The sequence below is a fragment of the Ranitomeya imitator genome, chromosome 5, assembly GCF_032444005.1.
Source record: "Ranitomeya imitator isolate aRanImi1 chromosome 5, aRanImi1.pri, whole genome shotgun sequence".
NCBI lineage: Eukaryota > Metazoa > Chordata > Amphibia > Anura > Dendrobatidae > Ranitomeya > Ranitomeya imitator.
The window spans coordinates 196,496,752-196,514,502 of NC_091286.1; the positions used below are offsets into that span (position 1 = coordinate 196,496,752).

General features: G+C 41.0%; 1 protein-coding gene across 2 annotated transcripts in view; it reads right to left on the reverse strand.

The window, feature by feature from the left end:
* Nucleotides 1-17,751, reverse strand: part of ARID4B (AT-rich interaction domain 4B) — a 402,063-nt gene that overhangs the window by 61,842 nt on the left and 322,470 nt on the right. For both annotated transcript variants that reach the window (XM_069769485.1, XM_069769484.1), the window contains exons 19-20: nucleotides 17,348-17,549; nucleotides 15,268-16,371 (exon numbers count right to left, since the gene is read on the reverse strand). In XM_069769485.1, coding sequence (XP_069625586.1) covers nucleotides 15,268-16,371; nucleotides 17,348-17,549 — 1,306 coding nt within the window. The remainder of the gene's footprint in view (nucleotides 1-15,267; nucleotides 16,372-17,347; nucleotides 17,550-17,751) is intronic.

The window sequence follows — 17,751 nt, forward strand, 5'->3', positions numbered from 1 at the left end:
GAGATGGCTTCCCAGTGCCTGCTGAGAGCAGGACCTGAGAAGCCTCCTTCACTGCCTGTCAGATCGCTGATCTGACACAGTGCTGTGCAAAGTGTCAGATCAGCGATCTGACTTTATACAGTGATGTCCCACCCTGGAATAATGTAAAAAAGTTTAAAAAAAATATTATACTGTATAAAAATATTTTTTTTTAAAAATTCCAAACTGAAGAAAAAATTAAAATAAATATTGTTCCAATAAATACATTTCTTTATCTAAATAAAAAAAACAACAATAAAAGTAGACATATTAAGTATTGTGGCGTCCGTAACGACGCGACCTATAAAACTGCCCCACTAGTTAACCCCTTCAGTGAACACCGTAAAAAAATAGATAAAAAAACAGGCAAAAAACAATGTTTTATCATCATACTGCCGAACAAAATGTGGAATAACACGCGATCAAAAATACGGATATAAATAAACATGGTACCGCTGAAAACATCACATTGTTCCGCAAAAAATGATCCGCCATACAGCATCAGAGAAAAATTAAAAAAAGTTATAGCTCTCAGAATACAGTGATGCAAAAACAATTAGTTTTTGCTGTATAACAGAGCCAAAACATAAAAATTGATATAAATGAGGTATCGCTGTAATCGTACTGACCCAAAGAATAGGGCTAGGGTTGGAGTTAGAATTGGGGGGGCACACTGTTTAGGCACATCAGGGGCTCTCCAAACGCGATATCTCAATTCCAGCCAATTCTGAATTGAAAAAGTCAAATGTTGCTCCATCCCTTCCGAGCTCTGCCGTGCGCCCAAACAGTGGATTACCCCCACATATGTGGTATCAACGTGCTCAGGACAAATTGGAAAACAACTTTTGCTGTCCAAAATCATTTTTGCACGGCTAAATAATAAACTTTAGTGAAACACTTGGGGGTTCAAAGTTCTCACCACACATCTAGGTAACTTCCTTAGGGGGTCTATTTTCCAAAATGGTGTCATTTGTGGGGGGTTTCCACTGTTTAGGCTCATCAGGGGCTCTCCAAACGCGACATAGCATCATATCTCAATTCCAGCCAGTTTTGCATTGAAAAGTCAAAAGGCGCTCCTTCCCAGCTCTGCCATACACCCAAACAGTGGTTCCCTTCCACATATGGGGTATCTGCATACTCAGGACAAATTGCACAATAACTTTTGTGGTCCAATTTCTCCTGTTACCCTTGGGAAAATAAACAAATTTATTTTGTTTATTTATTTTGTTAAATAAACATTTTTTTTAAACATTCCAAACATTCATGTGAAGCACCTGAAGGGTTAATAAATTTCTTGAATGTAGCTTTGAGCACCTTGGGGGTGCAGTTTTTAGAATGGTGTCACTTTGGGGTATTTTCTATCATATAGACCCCTCAAAGTCACTTGAAATGTGATGTGGTCCCTAAAAAAAAAAATGGTGTTGTAAAAATGAGAAATCGCTGGTCAACTTTTAACCCTTATAACTCCCTAACAAAGAAAAATGTTGGTTCCAAAATTGTGCTGATGTAAAGTAGACATGTGGGAAATGTTACTTATTAAGTATTAAGTATTATTTTGTGCGACTTAAGGACATGAAAATACAAACTTGGAAAATCGCAAAATTTTCAAATTGGTCGGCAAATTTCCGTTTTTTTCATAAATAAACGTAAGTCATATCAAAGCGATTTTACCACTATCATGAAGTACAATATGTCATGAGAAAACAATGTCCAACGTTCAAGAGTTATAACCTCATAAAGGAACGGTGGTCAGAATTGTAAGTATTGGCCAGGTCATTAACGTGCAAACCACCCTTGGGGTTAAAGTGCCAACAAACTGCCATGGAAAGGGTGGGAAGTTTACTGTAGTACAAGCAGTAATAAATCATATACAAAAATGTACACAAGAACCATAAAGTAAAACATACATAATCTTTATTAAGTGACTGACAATTTTGTACTTAATGACCAAGCAAAAATTTACAATTCTGACCACTTTCAACGGATCCCTCTGATTCTGAGACTGTTTTTTCGTCACTTATTATACTTCATGTTAGTGGTAAAATTTCTTCGTTTATGAAAAAAGTGGAAATTTGACAAAATTTTTGAAAATGTTGCTATTTTCAAACTTTTAATTTTTGTGCGATTAAGTCAGAGAGTCATATCGCACAAAATAGTTAATAAATAACATTTCCGACATGTCTACTTTACATCAATCAGCACAATTTTGGAAACATAATTTTTTTTTTGTTAGGACGTTATAAGAGTCAAAAGTTGACCAGTGATATCTCATTTTTCCAACAAAACTTACAAAACCATTTTTTTTAGGGACCACCTCACAAGTGAGTTTGGGGGTGAATATAACAGAAAATACGCACAAGTGATACCATTCTAAAAAGGTGCACAAAACCACATTCAAAAAGTTTATTAACGCTTCAGTTGCCTCACGAGAACTAAAGCAATGTGGAATGAAAAAAATGAACATTTTACTTTTTTCACAAAAAATTTACGTTGGAAGCAAACGTTTTTATTTTCACAAGGGTACCAGGAGAGAATGAACCACAAAATTTGTTGAACAATTTCTCCTGAGTACGCCAATACCCCGTATGTGGGGGAAAGCCATTGTTTGGGAGCATGAAAGGCTCCGAAGGGAGGCAGCACCGTTTGACTTTTTGAAGGCAAAATTGGCTAGAATCAATAGCGGAAGCCATGTCATGTTTGGAGACCCCCTGATGTACCTAAACAGTGGAAACCCCCAAATTCTAACTCTAACCATAACACAGCCCTAACCAACACACCCCTAACCCTAATCTCAACACAACCCTTGCCCCAAACCTAGCACCAACCCTAACCCTAGCTCTAACCCAACCTTAACCCTAGCTCTATCCCAAACCCAAGCCCCAACCCTAACCAAACCCTAGCTCTAACCCTAACCTAACCTTAGCCCCAACCCTAACTTTAGCTCTAACCCCAACCCAACCCTAATCCTAGATCTAACCCCAACCCTAACACTAGCCCCAAAGCTAACCCTAGCTCAACCCTAACTGTAGATCTAACCCCAACCCTAACCCCAATCCTAACCCTATCCCAAACCCTAACGGAAAAATGGAAATACATTTTTTTTAAATTATTTTTACCTAACTAAGGGGAGATAAAGGGGGGTTTGTTTTACAATTTTTTTTATTTTGATCACTGTGATAGGCAGGGCTGTGGAATCGTAGTCGGAGCTCATTTTGGTGTAGTTGGAAGTCGGTGTCATGGAAATTGAGAAGTCAGAGTTGGAGGTTTGCTTACCGACTCCACAGCCCTGGTGATAGGGTCTATCACAGTGATCAAAATGAACCAATAAGAAAAATCTCCTACTATTGCCGGGTGCTGGCAGGCAGATCTCGGTGGGCACAGTGTGCTTGCACCAGCCATTTTCTTCCCGGAAGAAAATGCCAAGGGCCAGGGGACATCACCTGAGAATGCAGGTGGCCCCATTTCTCTCTCCTCTGATGTGCTGGATCATATCAGAGGAATTTCAGACGCTGGGGGTTGCTATCACCTTATTTCTCAGCACCATTAAAAAGCAGCGCTGTGGGATAAGTAACCTTAACTCCCGCTGTTAAAAGGTGTATTGGCGGTCGTTAAGGAGTTAAACATAGAAAAATACATAAGATTGATAAAAAGTGAGGGACCACAAGGTGGCGCCACACAGCCACAAAACAAACTAAAAAGGAAAGAACAGAGGGCACCACCACCCACAAGAGGTAATCTAATATATAATTGCCTAGAATACTACTTCCTGCAATTTGTGCCAACTTCCGTGGCTTTGTCCGGAGCTAATGTCCGGAGCTAATGTCCGGAGATAAGTGACGTCAACAGTGTCCAGTGTCTGATTGGTTGCCGCCTGCTGCGAGCGACCAATCAGAAACGTGCCGTACTGTGACACACTCCGCCCGCCATTTTGGTGTGATTTTTGAATTTTTACCTCACAGCAAGTTTCTACTGCGTGGAGGCGGGCCCAGTGACGTTGCTCTTCAAGCTCCTGCCGAATTTCGTCAAAAAAATGATAATACCATTTACCAAAACTATATATATTTAGTTGTGAAGTGGTTCAGTGACATTTTCACACCAATTTTGAACTTTTGTTTGGTGTTTTCTCCATATACTGCCTATTATTTTTGTTCTTTCTTACTATTATTTATTAATTGTATTATTCTTACATTTGAATAAATAAAGTATATATGGATTCTAGACTCCCGATTCTTTAGAATCGGGCTGCCATCTAGTACATTATATTTGATGTGCTGTGTTACTTTATGTATCTCTACCTTGAGTTTTCATTTTTTTGGACTCTAGGCATTTTCTTTAGGTAGAATATATAATCATTATATACTATGCACAACTTTTGCAACTTCCTTTATAGTTTCTATTGTGGCTCCACCTTGTGGTCTCACACTTTTTATCAATCTTTTATGTATTTTTCTATGTTTAATAAGGATTATGTAATTTTTACTTTATGGTTCTTGTGTACGTTTTTTATATGATTATGTATGTCTAGGGACTGTTAACTACTTGGACGAGCCCTTCTCAATTGTTGTTATATTCCCCCGTGTAAAATAAAAATGCCTTATACTCACCTTCCTGCTTAACCCAGCAGGAAGTGCGGCGGCGTCTAAAAATCACTAAAATTGACAAATCTCCGGGCCCGGATGGGATACACCCTCGAGTACTGCAGGAATTAAGTACAGTCATTGATAGACCATTATTTTTAATCTTTAAAGACTCCATAATAACAGGGTCTGTGCCACAGGACTGGCGTATAGCAAATGTGGTGCCAATATTCAAAAAGGGAACAAAAACTGAACTCGGAAATTATAGGCCAGTAAGCTTAACCTCTACTGTGAGTAAAATTCTGGAGGGCATTCTAAGGGACGCTATACTGGAGTATCTGAAGAGGAATAACCTCATGACCCAGTATCAGCACGGGTTTACTAGGGACCGTTCATGTCAGACTAATTTGATCAGTTTCTATGAAGAGGTAAGTTCCGGATTGGACCAAGGGAACCCAGTGGATGTAGTGTATATGGACTTTTCAAAAGCTTTTGATACGGTGCCACACAAAAGGTTGATACATAAAATGAGAATAATGGGGATAGGGGAAAATATGTGCAAGTGGGTTGAGAGCTGGCTCAGGGATAGGAAACAAAGGGTGGTTATTAATGGAGCACACTCGGACTGGGTAGCGGTTAGCAGTGGGGTACCACAGGGGTCAGTATTGGGCCCTCTTCTTTTTAACATATTTATTAATGACCTTGTAGGGGGCATTCAGAGTAGAATTTCAATATTTGCAGATGACACTAAACTCTGCAGGGTAATCAATACAGAGGAGGACAATTTTATATTACAGGATGATTTATGTAAACTAGAAGCTTGGGCTGATAAATGGCAAATGAGCTTTAATGGGGATAAATGTAAGGTCATGCACTTGGGTAGAAGTAATAAGATGTATAATTATGTGCTTAATTTTAAAACTCTGGGCAAAACCGTCAATGAAAAAGATCTGGGTGTATGGGTGGATGACAAACTTAAATTAAGTGGCCAGTGTCAGGCAGCTCCTACAAAGGCAAATAAAATAATGGGATGCATTAAAAGAGGCATAGATGCTCATGAGGAGAATATAATTTTACCTCTATACAAGTCACTAGTTCGACCACACTTAATATACTGTGCACAGTTCTGGTCTCCGGTGTTTAAGAAAGACATAGCTGAACTGGAGCGGGTGCAGAGAAGAGCGACCAAGGTTATTAGAGGACTGGGGGGTCTGCAATACCAAGATAGGTTATTACACTTGGGGCTATTTAGTTTGGAAAAACGAAGACTAAGGGGTGATCTTATTTTAATGTATAAATATATGAGGGGACAGTACAAAGACCTTTCTGATGATCTTTTTAATCATAGACCTGAAACAGGGACAAGGGGGCATCCTCTGCGGTTGGAGGAAAAAAGGTTTAAGCATAATAACAGACGCGGATTCTTTACTGTAAGAGCAGTGAGACTATGGAACTCTCTGCCGTATGATGTTGTAATGAGTGATTCATTACTTAAATTTAAGAGGGGACTGGATACCTTTCTGGAAAAGTATAATGTTACAGGGTATATACACTAGATTCCTTGATAGGGCGTTGATCCAGGGAACTAGTCTGATTGCCGTATGTGGAGTCGGGAAGGAATTTTTTTCCCCAATGTGGAGCTTACTCTTTGCCACATGGGTTTTTTTTGCCTTCCTCTGGATCAACATGTTAGGGCATGTTAGGTTAGGCTATGGGTTGAACTAGATGGACATATAGTCTTCCTTCAACCTTAATAACTATGTAACTATGTAACAGATATTCCAGCTATGTCTGTGCCTGCTCTCCCAGGGCTCGCATGACATTGTTATGTCGCAAGAGCCCTGAAGTCAATCAGCAGTTTCTTCACTCTCACTTCCTTCCGAAGCAACTGACATTCACAGGAAGTCAGAAAGTGGCAACAGCTCTCACTTCATCAGGGTGTAAGTTTCATCTGTAGAAAGTGAGAGTGAAGCTGCCACATCTGTCACTTTATTGTCCACATCATTGGACGGCAATTGCAAAGGGAGCTGCCAGCATTGGGTATTGATGTATTCAGTGTGGCAGAACATTCCTCAGACAACCATCAATAACCTCATTGATAATTTGCCAAGGCATGTGAGTGAGGGGATTTCTGCATGTCGCTCTCATGTTCGATACTGAATAAATTTAAATGTTTAAGAAAATGCTGTACCTATTTTTTCATAATTTGCAAATTAACATGTTTATTTTGTGATTTTCATAATTCCACGTTTTTTCATGTTGTTGCAATTTCAATATATCTTTATATATACTGTAGCGTTTCCCTTACTTCGGGTCTTGGGGGACACTCGCTTTGCACGGGAATAATGCATACAGGCACGTTTTTTCCACAAAAACAGTCTATTCCGGTTTATTAAACGTCATAAACCATAACACAAACAGTTCATCATTTATATCAACGGAACACATTAACCACCGATAGTCTGTTGCAATGGCAGATCCGTGTCTGCCCGTAACCCCTTGTTACCTGGAGTTACCTTACAGGAGCTCCGGCTCCACACACTGACTCCTGCCAGTGCTGGTTTACAGGGAAACTGCCTTAATGGGATCACCGTCCTTGTGACCAGGGCACCTCAGTTAGTCCAGACCCACAGTAGGAACTGCAGTTTCCCCAACACAGAAACCGTCTCAGGCTCTGTAGATGCAGCCTTTCCATGTGCTTCCAGGAAGACCAGTCACAGGCACTTCCAACACACAGGCCATCAGTCCATGATCTTCCAAGTGCTTACAGGACTCCAGTCCATCCGCGGACAATCCAACACTCTGACCATTCCAGGACTCACACTCTTACCAGGTGCTTGCAGGACTCCAGCCCATCCCAGGACAATCCAACACCCTCGAGCATTCAGTCCATAGCCTCAGCAGTGCTTCCAGGACTCCAGCCCACTTCAGGACAATCCAACACCCAGGCTATTGCAGGACTCACAGTCTCAGTGCTTCCAGGACTCCAGCCCATACCAGGACAATCCAACACTGACCGTACATCAGGTCCACAGTCTCAGGTGCTTGCAGGACTTCCCCAATACCAGGAGACTCCAACACCGACCCTCCAGGACCTTGCACATTGACCAAACGGATCCATACACAGGAACCACACAGGAAAATGTGACCAACACCCTGGTCACATTACATACCTGTAACCACTCCCCTGGGTGGGAGTGTGGGTGTGTGTGGCTGGTCTGACCCTCCCATCTCTCATAACTAGCCCTGCCAATCTCCCATTAGAACTACACAATTACTTTTGGGACTACAGGTCCCAGAACACCAACCAAACTTCAGACTGACAGAGCAGAGTGTCTTTCTCTGCAACACACACACACCGGCCATTTACACTCCTGCCGGACTTTGCCTCATCACATTTATGCCTCCAAGCGCATCTTGAAGCACACAGACAGCGCCCCCTGGCTGTAACGTGGGTCACCGCACCACAATACACATACTTCTTTTTTTGTTTTGTTTTATATAATTTGTTCCTCAAGAGATCATAAAAATATCTCTGAGGAATATAAACTTTTTTTTTGCTAATTTTTTCCACTCTAAGGCCGGGATCACACATATGCGAGATACGGCGCTGGCACTCCGGAGCGGAGCGTGAAGCCGCACAGCAATACATGGAGCCGCACGCTCCGCTCCGGAGTGCCGGCGCCAGAGCTGGGTTTTCACCTGCAAGACTCGGCCGTATCTCGCGTATGTGATCCCGGCCTAAGCGCGTCCATAGGAGCCCCAGTTACAGCGAGGGAAAACAGCCCATTTCAGAGACACAAGTCACCTGGAGAGCTAATCTGGGTCCTCGTTGCCTCAGCAGTTCTTCAATGATCATGTGTTGTGATGGCCAGGTCCTATAAAATCACTGGTAATGCTGATGCTTCTAATCAATGCATAGCTTACATTGAGTGATGTAACCGCAAAACAGCAGACAGAATAAATAGCTGCTATCGTCTCCCCTGGGTCGGGGACTGTATCTGCTAGTTTGACGAAGCTTTTAAAGGGAACCTGTCACCCCCAAAATCGAGGGTGAGGTAAGCCCACCGGCATTGGGGGCTTATCTACAGCATTCTGGAATGCTGTAGATAAGCCTCCGATGTATCCTGAAAGATGAGAAAAAGACGTTAGATTATACTCACCCAGGGGCGTTCCCGCTGTTGGTCCGGGTCCGGCGCCTCCCATCTTCATCAGATGACGTCCTCTTCGGGTCTTCACACTGCGGCTCCGGCAGTGCGCAGGCGCCGGGCCTCTCTGACCTTTCCCGGCGCCTGCGCACTGCAGTACTTTGCTCTGCCCTCAACAGGGCAGACAAAGTATGCCTGCGCTGGAGCCGCAGCGTGAAAACCAGAAGAGGACGTCATCTGATGAAGATGGGAGGCGCCAGACCTGGACCAACAGCGGGAACGCCCCTGGGTGAGTATAATCTAACGTCTTTTTCTCATCTTTTAGGATACATCGGGGGCTTATCTGGAATGCTGTAGATAAGCCCCTGATGCCGGTGGGCTTACCTCACCCGCGATTTTGGGGGTGACAGGTTCCCTTTAACTCCCCCATGCCATAAATTTACATCACTATGGGGAAAAAATCTGGGACCAAGCACCGTGAATTTATGGCATTTGGTCAATATCAAGTTATTCATGCTCAAATATGATGAGCAGCATTTTGTATATTGTGGATTTCAAAAAAGATTTGTTTGTGCATTAATATAGCATTTCACCATATATTATCCACTTATTAAAGTTAGGAGGCCATCATGTCTGTCCAGAGACAACCTTCTTCAACCCCTTCAGTCCCCAAGCCTGTTTTCACCTTCATGATCAGGCCAAATTTTACAATTCTGACCACTTTATGTGGTTATAACTCTAGAACGCTTCAACAGATCCCACTGATTCTGAGATTGTTTTTGTGACATATTGTACTTTGTGACAGTGATAAAATTTCTTCGATATGACTTGCGTTTATTTGTGAAAAAATCGGAAATTTGGCAAAAATTTTGAAAATGTTGCAATTTTCAAACTTTTAATTTTTATGCCCTTAACGACTGCCGATACTCATTAAAACGGCAACTGCTAAGGGTACTTCTTCCCTTATTGCTGTTTTAAAATGGCTATCGGGAATAAGGCTGTAGCGCCCCCAAGAGTCGGGAAATCTCCAGGGTCTTGGCTACCAGGTGTAGCTGAGACCCTAGAGAACGTGAACAGGGCCGGATTTTCCACAGCCCAAAGTTATAAGGGTTAAAAGTTGACCAGCGATTTCTCATTTTTCCTACAAAATTTACAAAACCATTTTTTTTAGGGACCACCTCACATTTGAAGTGACTTTGAGGGGCCTATATGACAGAAAGTACCCAAATCGAAAAAAGCTGCAGCCCTCAAGTTGCTCAAAACCACATTGCTTCACAGGAATTAATGGAATGTGAACGGAAAAAATGAACATTTGACTTTTTTCAGAAAATTTTTACTTTAGACCCAATTTCTTGTATTTTCACAAGAGCAGCCAAGAAAATGTACCCCAAAAATTGTGCAATTTCTGCTGAGTACACAATCTCCATATGAGGGGGAAAGCCACTATTTGGGTGCACAGCAGGGCTCAGAAGGAGCACCGTTTGACTTTTTTTTTAATGCAAAATTGGCTGGAATCGATAGCGGACAACCATGTCACACTTGGAGAGCCCCTGATGTGCCTAAATAGTGGAAAAACTCTCACAAGTGACCACATTTTGTAAACTAGACCCCCAAGGAACTTATCTAGATGTGTAGTGAGCACCTTGATCCCCAGGTGCTTCACAGAAGTGTATAACATAAAGCCGTGAAAATGAAAAATTAAATTTTTTTCAAAAAAATTAACTTTCGGTCCAAAATGTTTTATTATCACAAGGGTAACAGGGGAAAATGGACACCAAAAATTGTTGCGAATCTAGACCCCTCAAGGAACTTATACAAAGGTGAATATGACACAAAAACATGGTAACACAATAATTGAAAATCAATCACTAAATACCAACTCATATACCATGTTAGAAATAATAGGACAGTAGAGCCTATCATCAAATACTACATAGAAAACAAAAAAGGATGATCCAAAGGCCAAAAAATATGAAAAATACCAAATTTTATTTAATTACATCCGTATAAAAGCATATGATCGTAGTGTAACATATAGGGAAAACAAAACCACCCATAAGATACCATCATACATACTACGCACATCCACAGGATATGTGTGGCAACAAAAGATCGTAAACTAGGACAGTACAGGCAAAACCCTAACAGGGTAATAACTAATGAATAACTAATGAATAACTATAATTGCACCTAGCCCGAACACTGCCCACAGGGAAAACTCACTTAGCTACATAGAATATACATCTGCACTGCAGATCTCCTATAAAGTATATCCGCTACCCTGAGTATTCCCAAATGTCCCCATAGTTGGTAGCACACATGGCTACAAAGCCCCATCATAGCTAACCAATCTCTGCATAATTACCTGCTCCAAACAATGGGGGAATGTTGCCGACCCTGCGGTAGCGCGTCCGCCCCGACGCGCGTTTCGGTCACCTTTATCAAGGAACTTATCTAGAAGTGTGATGAGCACCCAGGTGCTTCAAAGAAGTTTATAACATAGAACCTTGAAAATAAAAAATCTCCCAAAAGTGACCTCATTTGGGAAACTAGACCCCCCCTGGAACATTTTTAGATATGTGGTGAGCACCTTGAGCCCACATGGTTAATTATAACACTGAGTAGTGAAAATTTAAAAAAACAAACAAACATTTTTTTCAACAAAAATGTTTTTCAGCCCCATTTTTTTTGATTTTCACAAGACTAAAAGGAGATCCCAAAATCTGTTGTGCAATTTCTCCTGAGTACGCCGATATCCCATATGTGGAGGAAAACTACTGTTTGAGCGCACGGCAGGGCTCGGAAGGGAACGAGTGATGTTTTGGAATGCAGAATTTGATGGAATGATTTGCAGGCGTCATGTTGCGTTTGGAGAGCACCTGATGTGCAGATACAGTGGAAGCCCCCCCACAAGTAATCCTATATTGGAATTAATCTAGTGTGCCCTGGTATGTCAATTCTATAATGTAGTGGAATACGTAAATTGTGTAGAGTGCATCTGGTTGGCATATGCAAGTTGTTTAGTTTACTTCACGCTGGCATTCATGAGTTGTGTAGCGTACGTCAGATTGACATGTTAGTTGTGTAGTGTACGTCAGGGTTGGCATTCGTGAGTTGTGTAAGTGAGAAATTAATTTAGTAGTCCATGGATGTTTGTTACAGTTTGAAGCATTCATCTTGACCTTGCATATTCCCCATCTGTAACACACTCGGCACCCTCTTTTACAACCTTTTATTCTTTGTGCTTTGAGGGACCTAACGGGGGAAAGGTTGGCCTGGTACGATATGAGCACCTTCAATTCTGGAAGTATTGTGGCCCGCTCCTTTCTGATCTCCAAAGATTAGGGCCTTGATTACTGGAACTGATAGTACGTACCGGTCTGGCCTGCGCAAAAGTGTTGAACATTGCCATCTATACGATGTGCACGGCAGCTTCTTGTACCATACCTTGGTTTTTCTCATGGCACTGTACAGCTAGAGGACTTGATCAAAAGGATCAACTCCCCCCATGTTCTTGTTGTACCCCAGTACACATTCTGGCTTGATGACCTGTGTAGAGATAACTCGTACAGAAGTGGGGGTGCTGCTATCACCATGTATAGTAGTCAAAAAAAGGACATCCCGCAGAGTAGAATGGAAATCGTTTAGTTGCTTCTGGAGGGACTTTTACATGTCTTGTTGTACAATTTTCAAGAGGTGATGTTGTCAGTTGGTTGTATTGGATAATGGGTAGGGGACTGGGGGAGAGGGTTGGTTATGGGGTAAGGATTCTGTTTTCGTAAAATGAAAATGTATTAATAGGTTTTGTATTCGTTGTACCTGTCTGGAAAAAGTGTCAGACTGTGTTACTGCGTGTCAGATGCTTTAATAAAAAATTATTTGATATAAAAAAACACATCCCTTTTGTCCTTGATCAGCATGTTGTCGCTACATTGGGCTCTATCCTGACCCTTTTAGAGTGGCTGCCCAATTAGCGTCTTAGGGAGGCCTATCTGATTTTTGCGGACAGTACTGCAAGCTGCGGTATCTCGCACATTCCCACACTTGAAGAGTGGGACGCTGGTATAAAAGTTATCTACATAGAGGTGATAACCTTGATCCAAAAGTGGGTACACCAAATGCCACTCACTCTCAGGGGGTTCAATCCAGGCATCCTTCCATTCATAAACTCTAAACCTGTGGGTGTACCCTGAGGTACTCTCACACAGTTTGCAGGGTTTACTTTCATACCTGGCCCTCTTACTGGGCAAGTATTGCCGGAATTTGAGCATCACCTTGAAGTTGATTGAGAACTCATCCATGCAAATGTCCATTTGGGGCGCATACACTTCAGCAAACTCGTTGCTGAGTGATCAATGACCGGCTGAACTTTCAAAGTTGGTCAAAGTTGGGGTCATTTCGGGGAAGACATTGTGCAGTATCATTGTAATGAAAACATTTGTGGATTGCCTCAAATAGCTCATGGGTCATAGCTATGCGGAACACTGGAATGTTATAAAAAACACTGCAAAATTGCCGAAGCTCTGGCTTCTTCAGTAACCCCATGTGAAAGACTAGGCCGCAAAACATAATTTCTACAGTGTTTAAAGGGGTCCAGTTAAAAAATGATGAGGGGTGGTTTTGTGCCAAAAATTGCTTGCTGTATAAATTTGTCTGAGCCACCACGAGGTTCACAAAATCCTCAGAGAAAAAAACTTTAAAAAGTCCATTTCTGTGATGCCAGTGGTGTCAATTGGATTTCTGATTACGCCACAAAATCAGGAAACAGTGGCCTATAATCTTCTGGGGGTGAGATCCATATGGTATCAGTAAAAATGGGTGCTGGTTCAGTTTCTATCCTGAACGTGGCATCCTCTCCCTCACTGTCAGTGTCAGAGGCAAGGAAAGCGTATACCTTCTCTGCTGAATACCGTGTTTGGGATGAGTTTGGGACGAGTGGAACAACGTTTTTTCATGTGCGGTGTTTGGGTGTGTACCAAATTTTGTTCAGTTGTGTGTGTGTGTGTGTGTGTGAGAGAGCTTGTTGTAAAAAAAATTTTTATTTAGAACAGCAAAAAAAAAAAGAATATAAAAATTTGATAAAATAAAATACAAACTTACCAAGCAGACGTCAGTAAAAAAAAAATACAGAGTCCGCAACTATCTGACACGAACCCTAACTTAATTAGTAAAAAATACTGTAGAAGATGATTGCTACAGTATATTTTTACTGTCCCTACTCTAATCCTATCAATTATTCAAACTTTTTCAGACTAAAAAAAAAGCAACAACCAGAGGCCGATGAGTGATGTGCGTCAACAATCAGCGCTCGACAGCTGTACGATCCATGGATGTTATTCTATTTTTCCAAGCTGACACTAACCCTAACTCAATTCAGTAAACAAATACTGTAGTACACAACGATAAATATGGTATATTTTCTGTCCCTGATCTAAATATTTTTTTTTACTCTTTTATTATCTGACACTAATTCAATTCAATAAAAATACTGTAGTAGATGGCGATTACTAGACTATATTTTTACTGTCCCCAATCTAATCCTATCAACTAATCTAAATGCTCAATTCTTTTTCAGAAAACAAACAAAAGAGAACCAGTGGCCGATCAATGATGTTTGTCACCGGCCAACGCTCGACAGCTGTAGGTTGCCCGCACGGATGTAGTGCCAAAAGTGGATAAAAAAATTAGACAGGAAAAAAAGTGCTTGCCAAAAACGAACGCGGGTGCTAATCAGTGGCGTGTCTGATCAGTGGCTCGGTGACTTTAGAATGTATACACGTATTGATACAAAGAGAGGAGTGGGTGAATGGGATAAAAAATAGACAGGGACAAAAAAAGTAGTGGAAAACAGTGAGCACGGACATTGGTCAGTGATTTGTGTCACTGATCAACAGTCGGCAGCTGCAGAAAGTATGCATGGAGGTGGTGGAAAGGGAGGGGGGAGAAGAAATAGACAGGGATAAAAACAGTTGTACAAAACAGCGAGCAGGGACGTTAATCAGTGAGTCACTGATAAACGCTCAGTAGCTGCAGGACGCACAGAAAAAAAAGGAAAACTGCCAAAAAAAGTTCAGATCGCGTCTCTGCACACAGATTAATGCGGAGTCATGGAGTTGCTAGGCTCCAGCCTATGATGGGTGCTTTTACAGCAGAGATCATAGGCTGGGCATTATTGCTTCAGGCAATCTGATTGCCTGAAACACTGAAAAATGCTGTGACTGGCTGTTCGGGACGACTATGGAATTTTAATGAGAGCACAGTGACTGCGGTCATGGTGCCGCATTAAAGATATAACGTATCCATACGTCCAAGTTCAGTAAGTACCAACCACCCTGGACGTATGGATACGCCCATGGTCGAGTAAATAAAAACATGGTCAAATATATAAATAAGAAGCAGAAGAGCGAGTAAATATCATAAATTGCACTAAAATGCAGTCAGTTCATTTTGTTATTTATATCCTGCTCCTCCATATTAAAAGTAGTTGACTCAATGTAAACAATGATAATTCATTAATTACTTACCCTTCTCTTTGCTTTCATTTTCCAAGTGGTTACTGCTATTGGAACTGACACTGGCATCACATCCCGTAGGTGAAAGATTTCCCTCTGACTGGAGATCTTGTAGTTCACAAGAAACGCTATCCACTTCAATTGTGCTATTTGTATCACTCTTCATGCTTTCAACTTCTTCCTGGTTCGTTTCCACATTTTCCAAGCTTTCAAGGATTGACTGTGTTCTTCGGGACTCACTTGAACATGAGGTGGACTCCGGCGTTGTAGGGGGAGTATTTAGCACAGAATTGCTACCACTACTGGGGAAGTCAACATTTTTATCACTAAATTCAACAGTTTTTTCTTCAGCTGGTTTCATCTCAATGGCATCAGTTATAGGCTTGAGAAATTCTGCAGACAAATCTCGATTTTCATCTCTCACTGGCTGAGCAGCAGAATCAAGAGAAGTGTCCTCTCGATTTACACAAGGTGGAGATGCAGCTCCCTCTGTATCAGAATCTGAAAAAAGTTCCTTCAGAGTTTTTTTTGGCCACTGTCCTTGAATACTTGACCACACATCTTTCCGCTCTTTAGCCCTGATCCTTTCCTCAGAATAGTTTATTAATTTTGTTCTTTTCTCCTGCATATCTTTTAAGCTTGAGTAGAAGCTCGGTGCTCGTATGGTTTTCTTCTTGCCATCTGAAATGCCACCTTTTTTCACAAGACAACCTTTTGGTTTGGAAATTTCCTCATCAGAGGAAGAAGAAATGGTGTCCACTTCAAAATGGTCAATGGTCTCTTTGGATTTCCTACGTTCATCTTTAAAGTTGGAAGTTAATGGTTTTCCACAATCTAGAATTTTTTTCTTGCTGCACTTAAACTGTGATTTGGTTACTTTATCTACAAAGTCTTTTACAAACTTCTCCCGTCTTGGAGTCTCCAGTTCAGAGTCCGAGTCATCTGAAGACTCCTCTTGTTTCACAGCGGAGTGTTTTGAATCAGTTTTTTTGATTATTCTGAAATAATTTTGTTCCATCCCTGTAACACTCTTCCCTTCAGTTTGTGTGGTCATGTCACTCTTAGTAATGCTTGCTTTTTGATCTGTTTCACTATCATCCGCAGAATTTTCAGTAGCTGCAAAAAATAATGCTATGTATAAATATAAATATAGAAAATATAGAACAACTGTATATAAAGTACAAAGACATAGAGATAAAGACAGACTTCAAAACCAATATTTCACTAGTTTTGTACTTAAAATACTAGTTTGCATTCATTACATTAACTCATTAACAACCTGTGACGTACATAGATCGCTATGGTAAGGATGAAGCAGCTCAAAAGCTGAGATTGCGCCATACCAGAGGGATGCTAGAAATCAGAGTTACAAAGCGGGCATCTGCCTGTAACTGCAGCGACTACAGCTTGTTCCATTGTTCCCTTCCCTGCAGTTTAACCATTTAAATGCAGCAAGTTATGATGGAGGCATTTAAATGACATTATTACTGGTGCATGTGTGCGCACTGGTTTCCATTTGCCTTCCAAAAGAGACTAAACGCAAAAGTGAACATTGAAAAACATGGTTTAAAACATATTTAAAAAGATAAAAAATGCATACGTTTAAATCACCCTCCTTTTCCCCTTCAAAGAAAGGAAAATGAAAACAAATAAATAAAAAATAGACATATTTGCTATCGTTATGTCTCAAAAAGCCCAATATATCAACATATAAAAATATTACGCCATACGTTAGATGCTGAAAGAAAAAAAACATCGGAATGCCTGAATTGCCATCTTTCCGTTGCTGCAAATTCTCAGATGTACCCTAAAATGGTGTGAAATCGGCAGCTCTGCATGCAAAAACAACTGACAGTGTATGGGAGGAAGGGATGAAAGCTCAGCATCTGACCTAGCAATCTATCAGACACTGCCGAGCTGTGACTGGCAGCGGCTACGAGAGAGGGGTGAAAGCATGTATGGTGATATTCCTCAAATACAAACACAGAGACTTAATCAGTCATGAACCGGAAGCCTCAGCTTACATCTTTTTTCACTCATATCAATGCGCTGATCTTATTTTTTGCACTTTACTATTATTGTATACATGTACCTTGAAGACCATTCAGAATAGAAGTTATCTCTAACGGCTTCAATGGACCTGAACCAAAGTTTTTACTTTCTGAAGAATCAAATTGTGACTCATTGTCCAGATCACATGGCTGGAATAAAGGTCTTGAAAACAGTCTGCATTGTTTAGGGCAATTCTCATCTTTTTCTGACTTGGATCTACTGTGATCTGTTTCTCCCTTACTCTGTAAAAAAAGAGAGAAAAGAGAGAGAGAGAGAGAGATTGGGAGATAAGTATATGAACATGTTTTACATGCAATTTTTTTTTAAATACAATAAAGGTAGCACTAACAAGAATATATATTACATACATAAATTTTCAAATTGTCTCTTTAGGAAGGTAGAGGACTAGAACTCTAGTGCCACGTATAGGAAGCAGCAATCCTA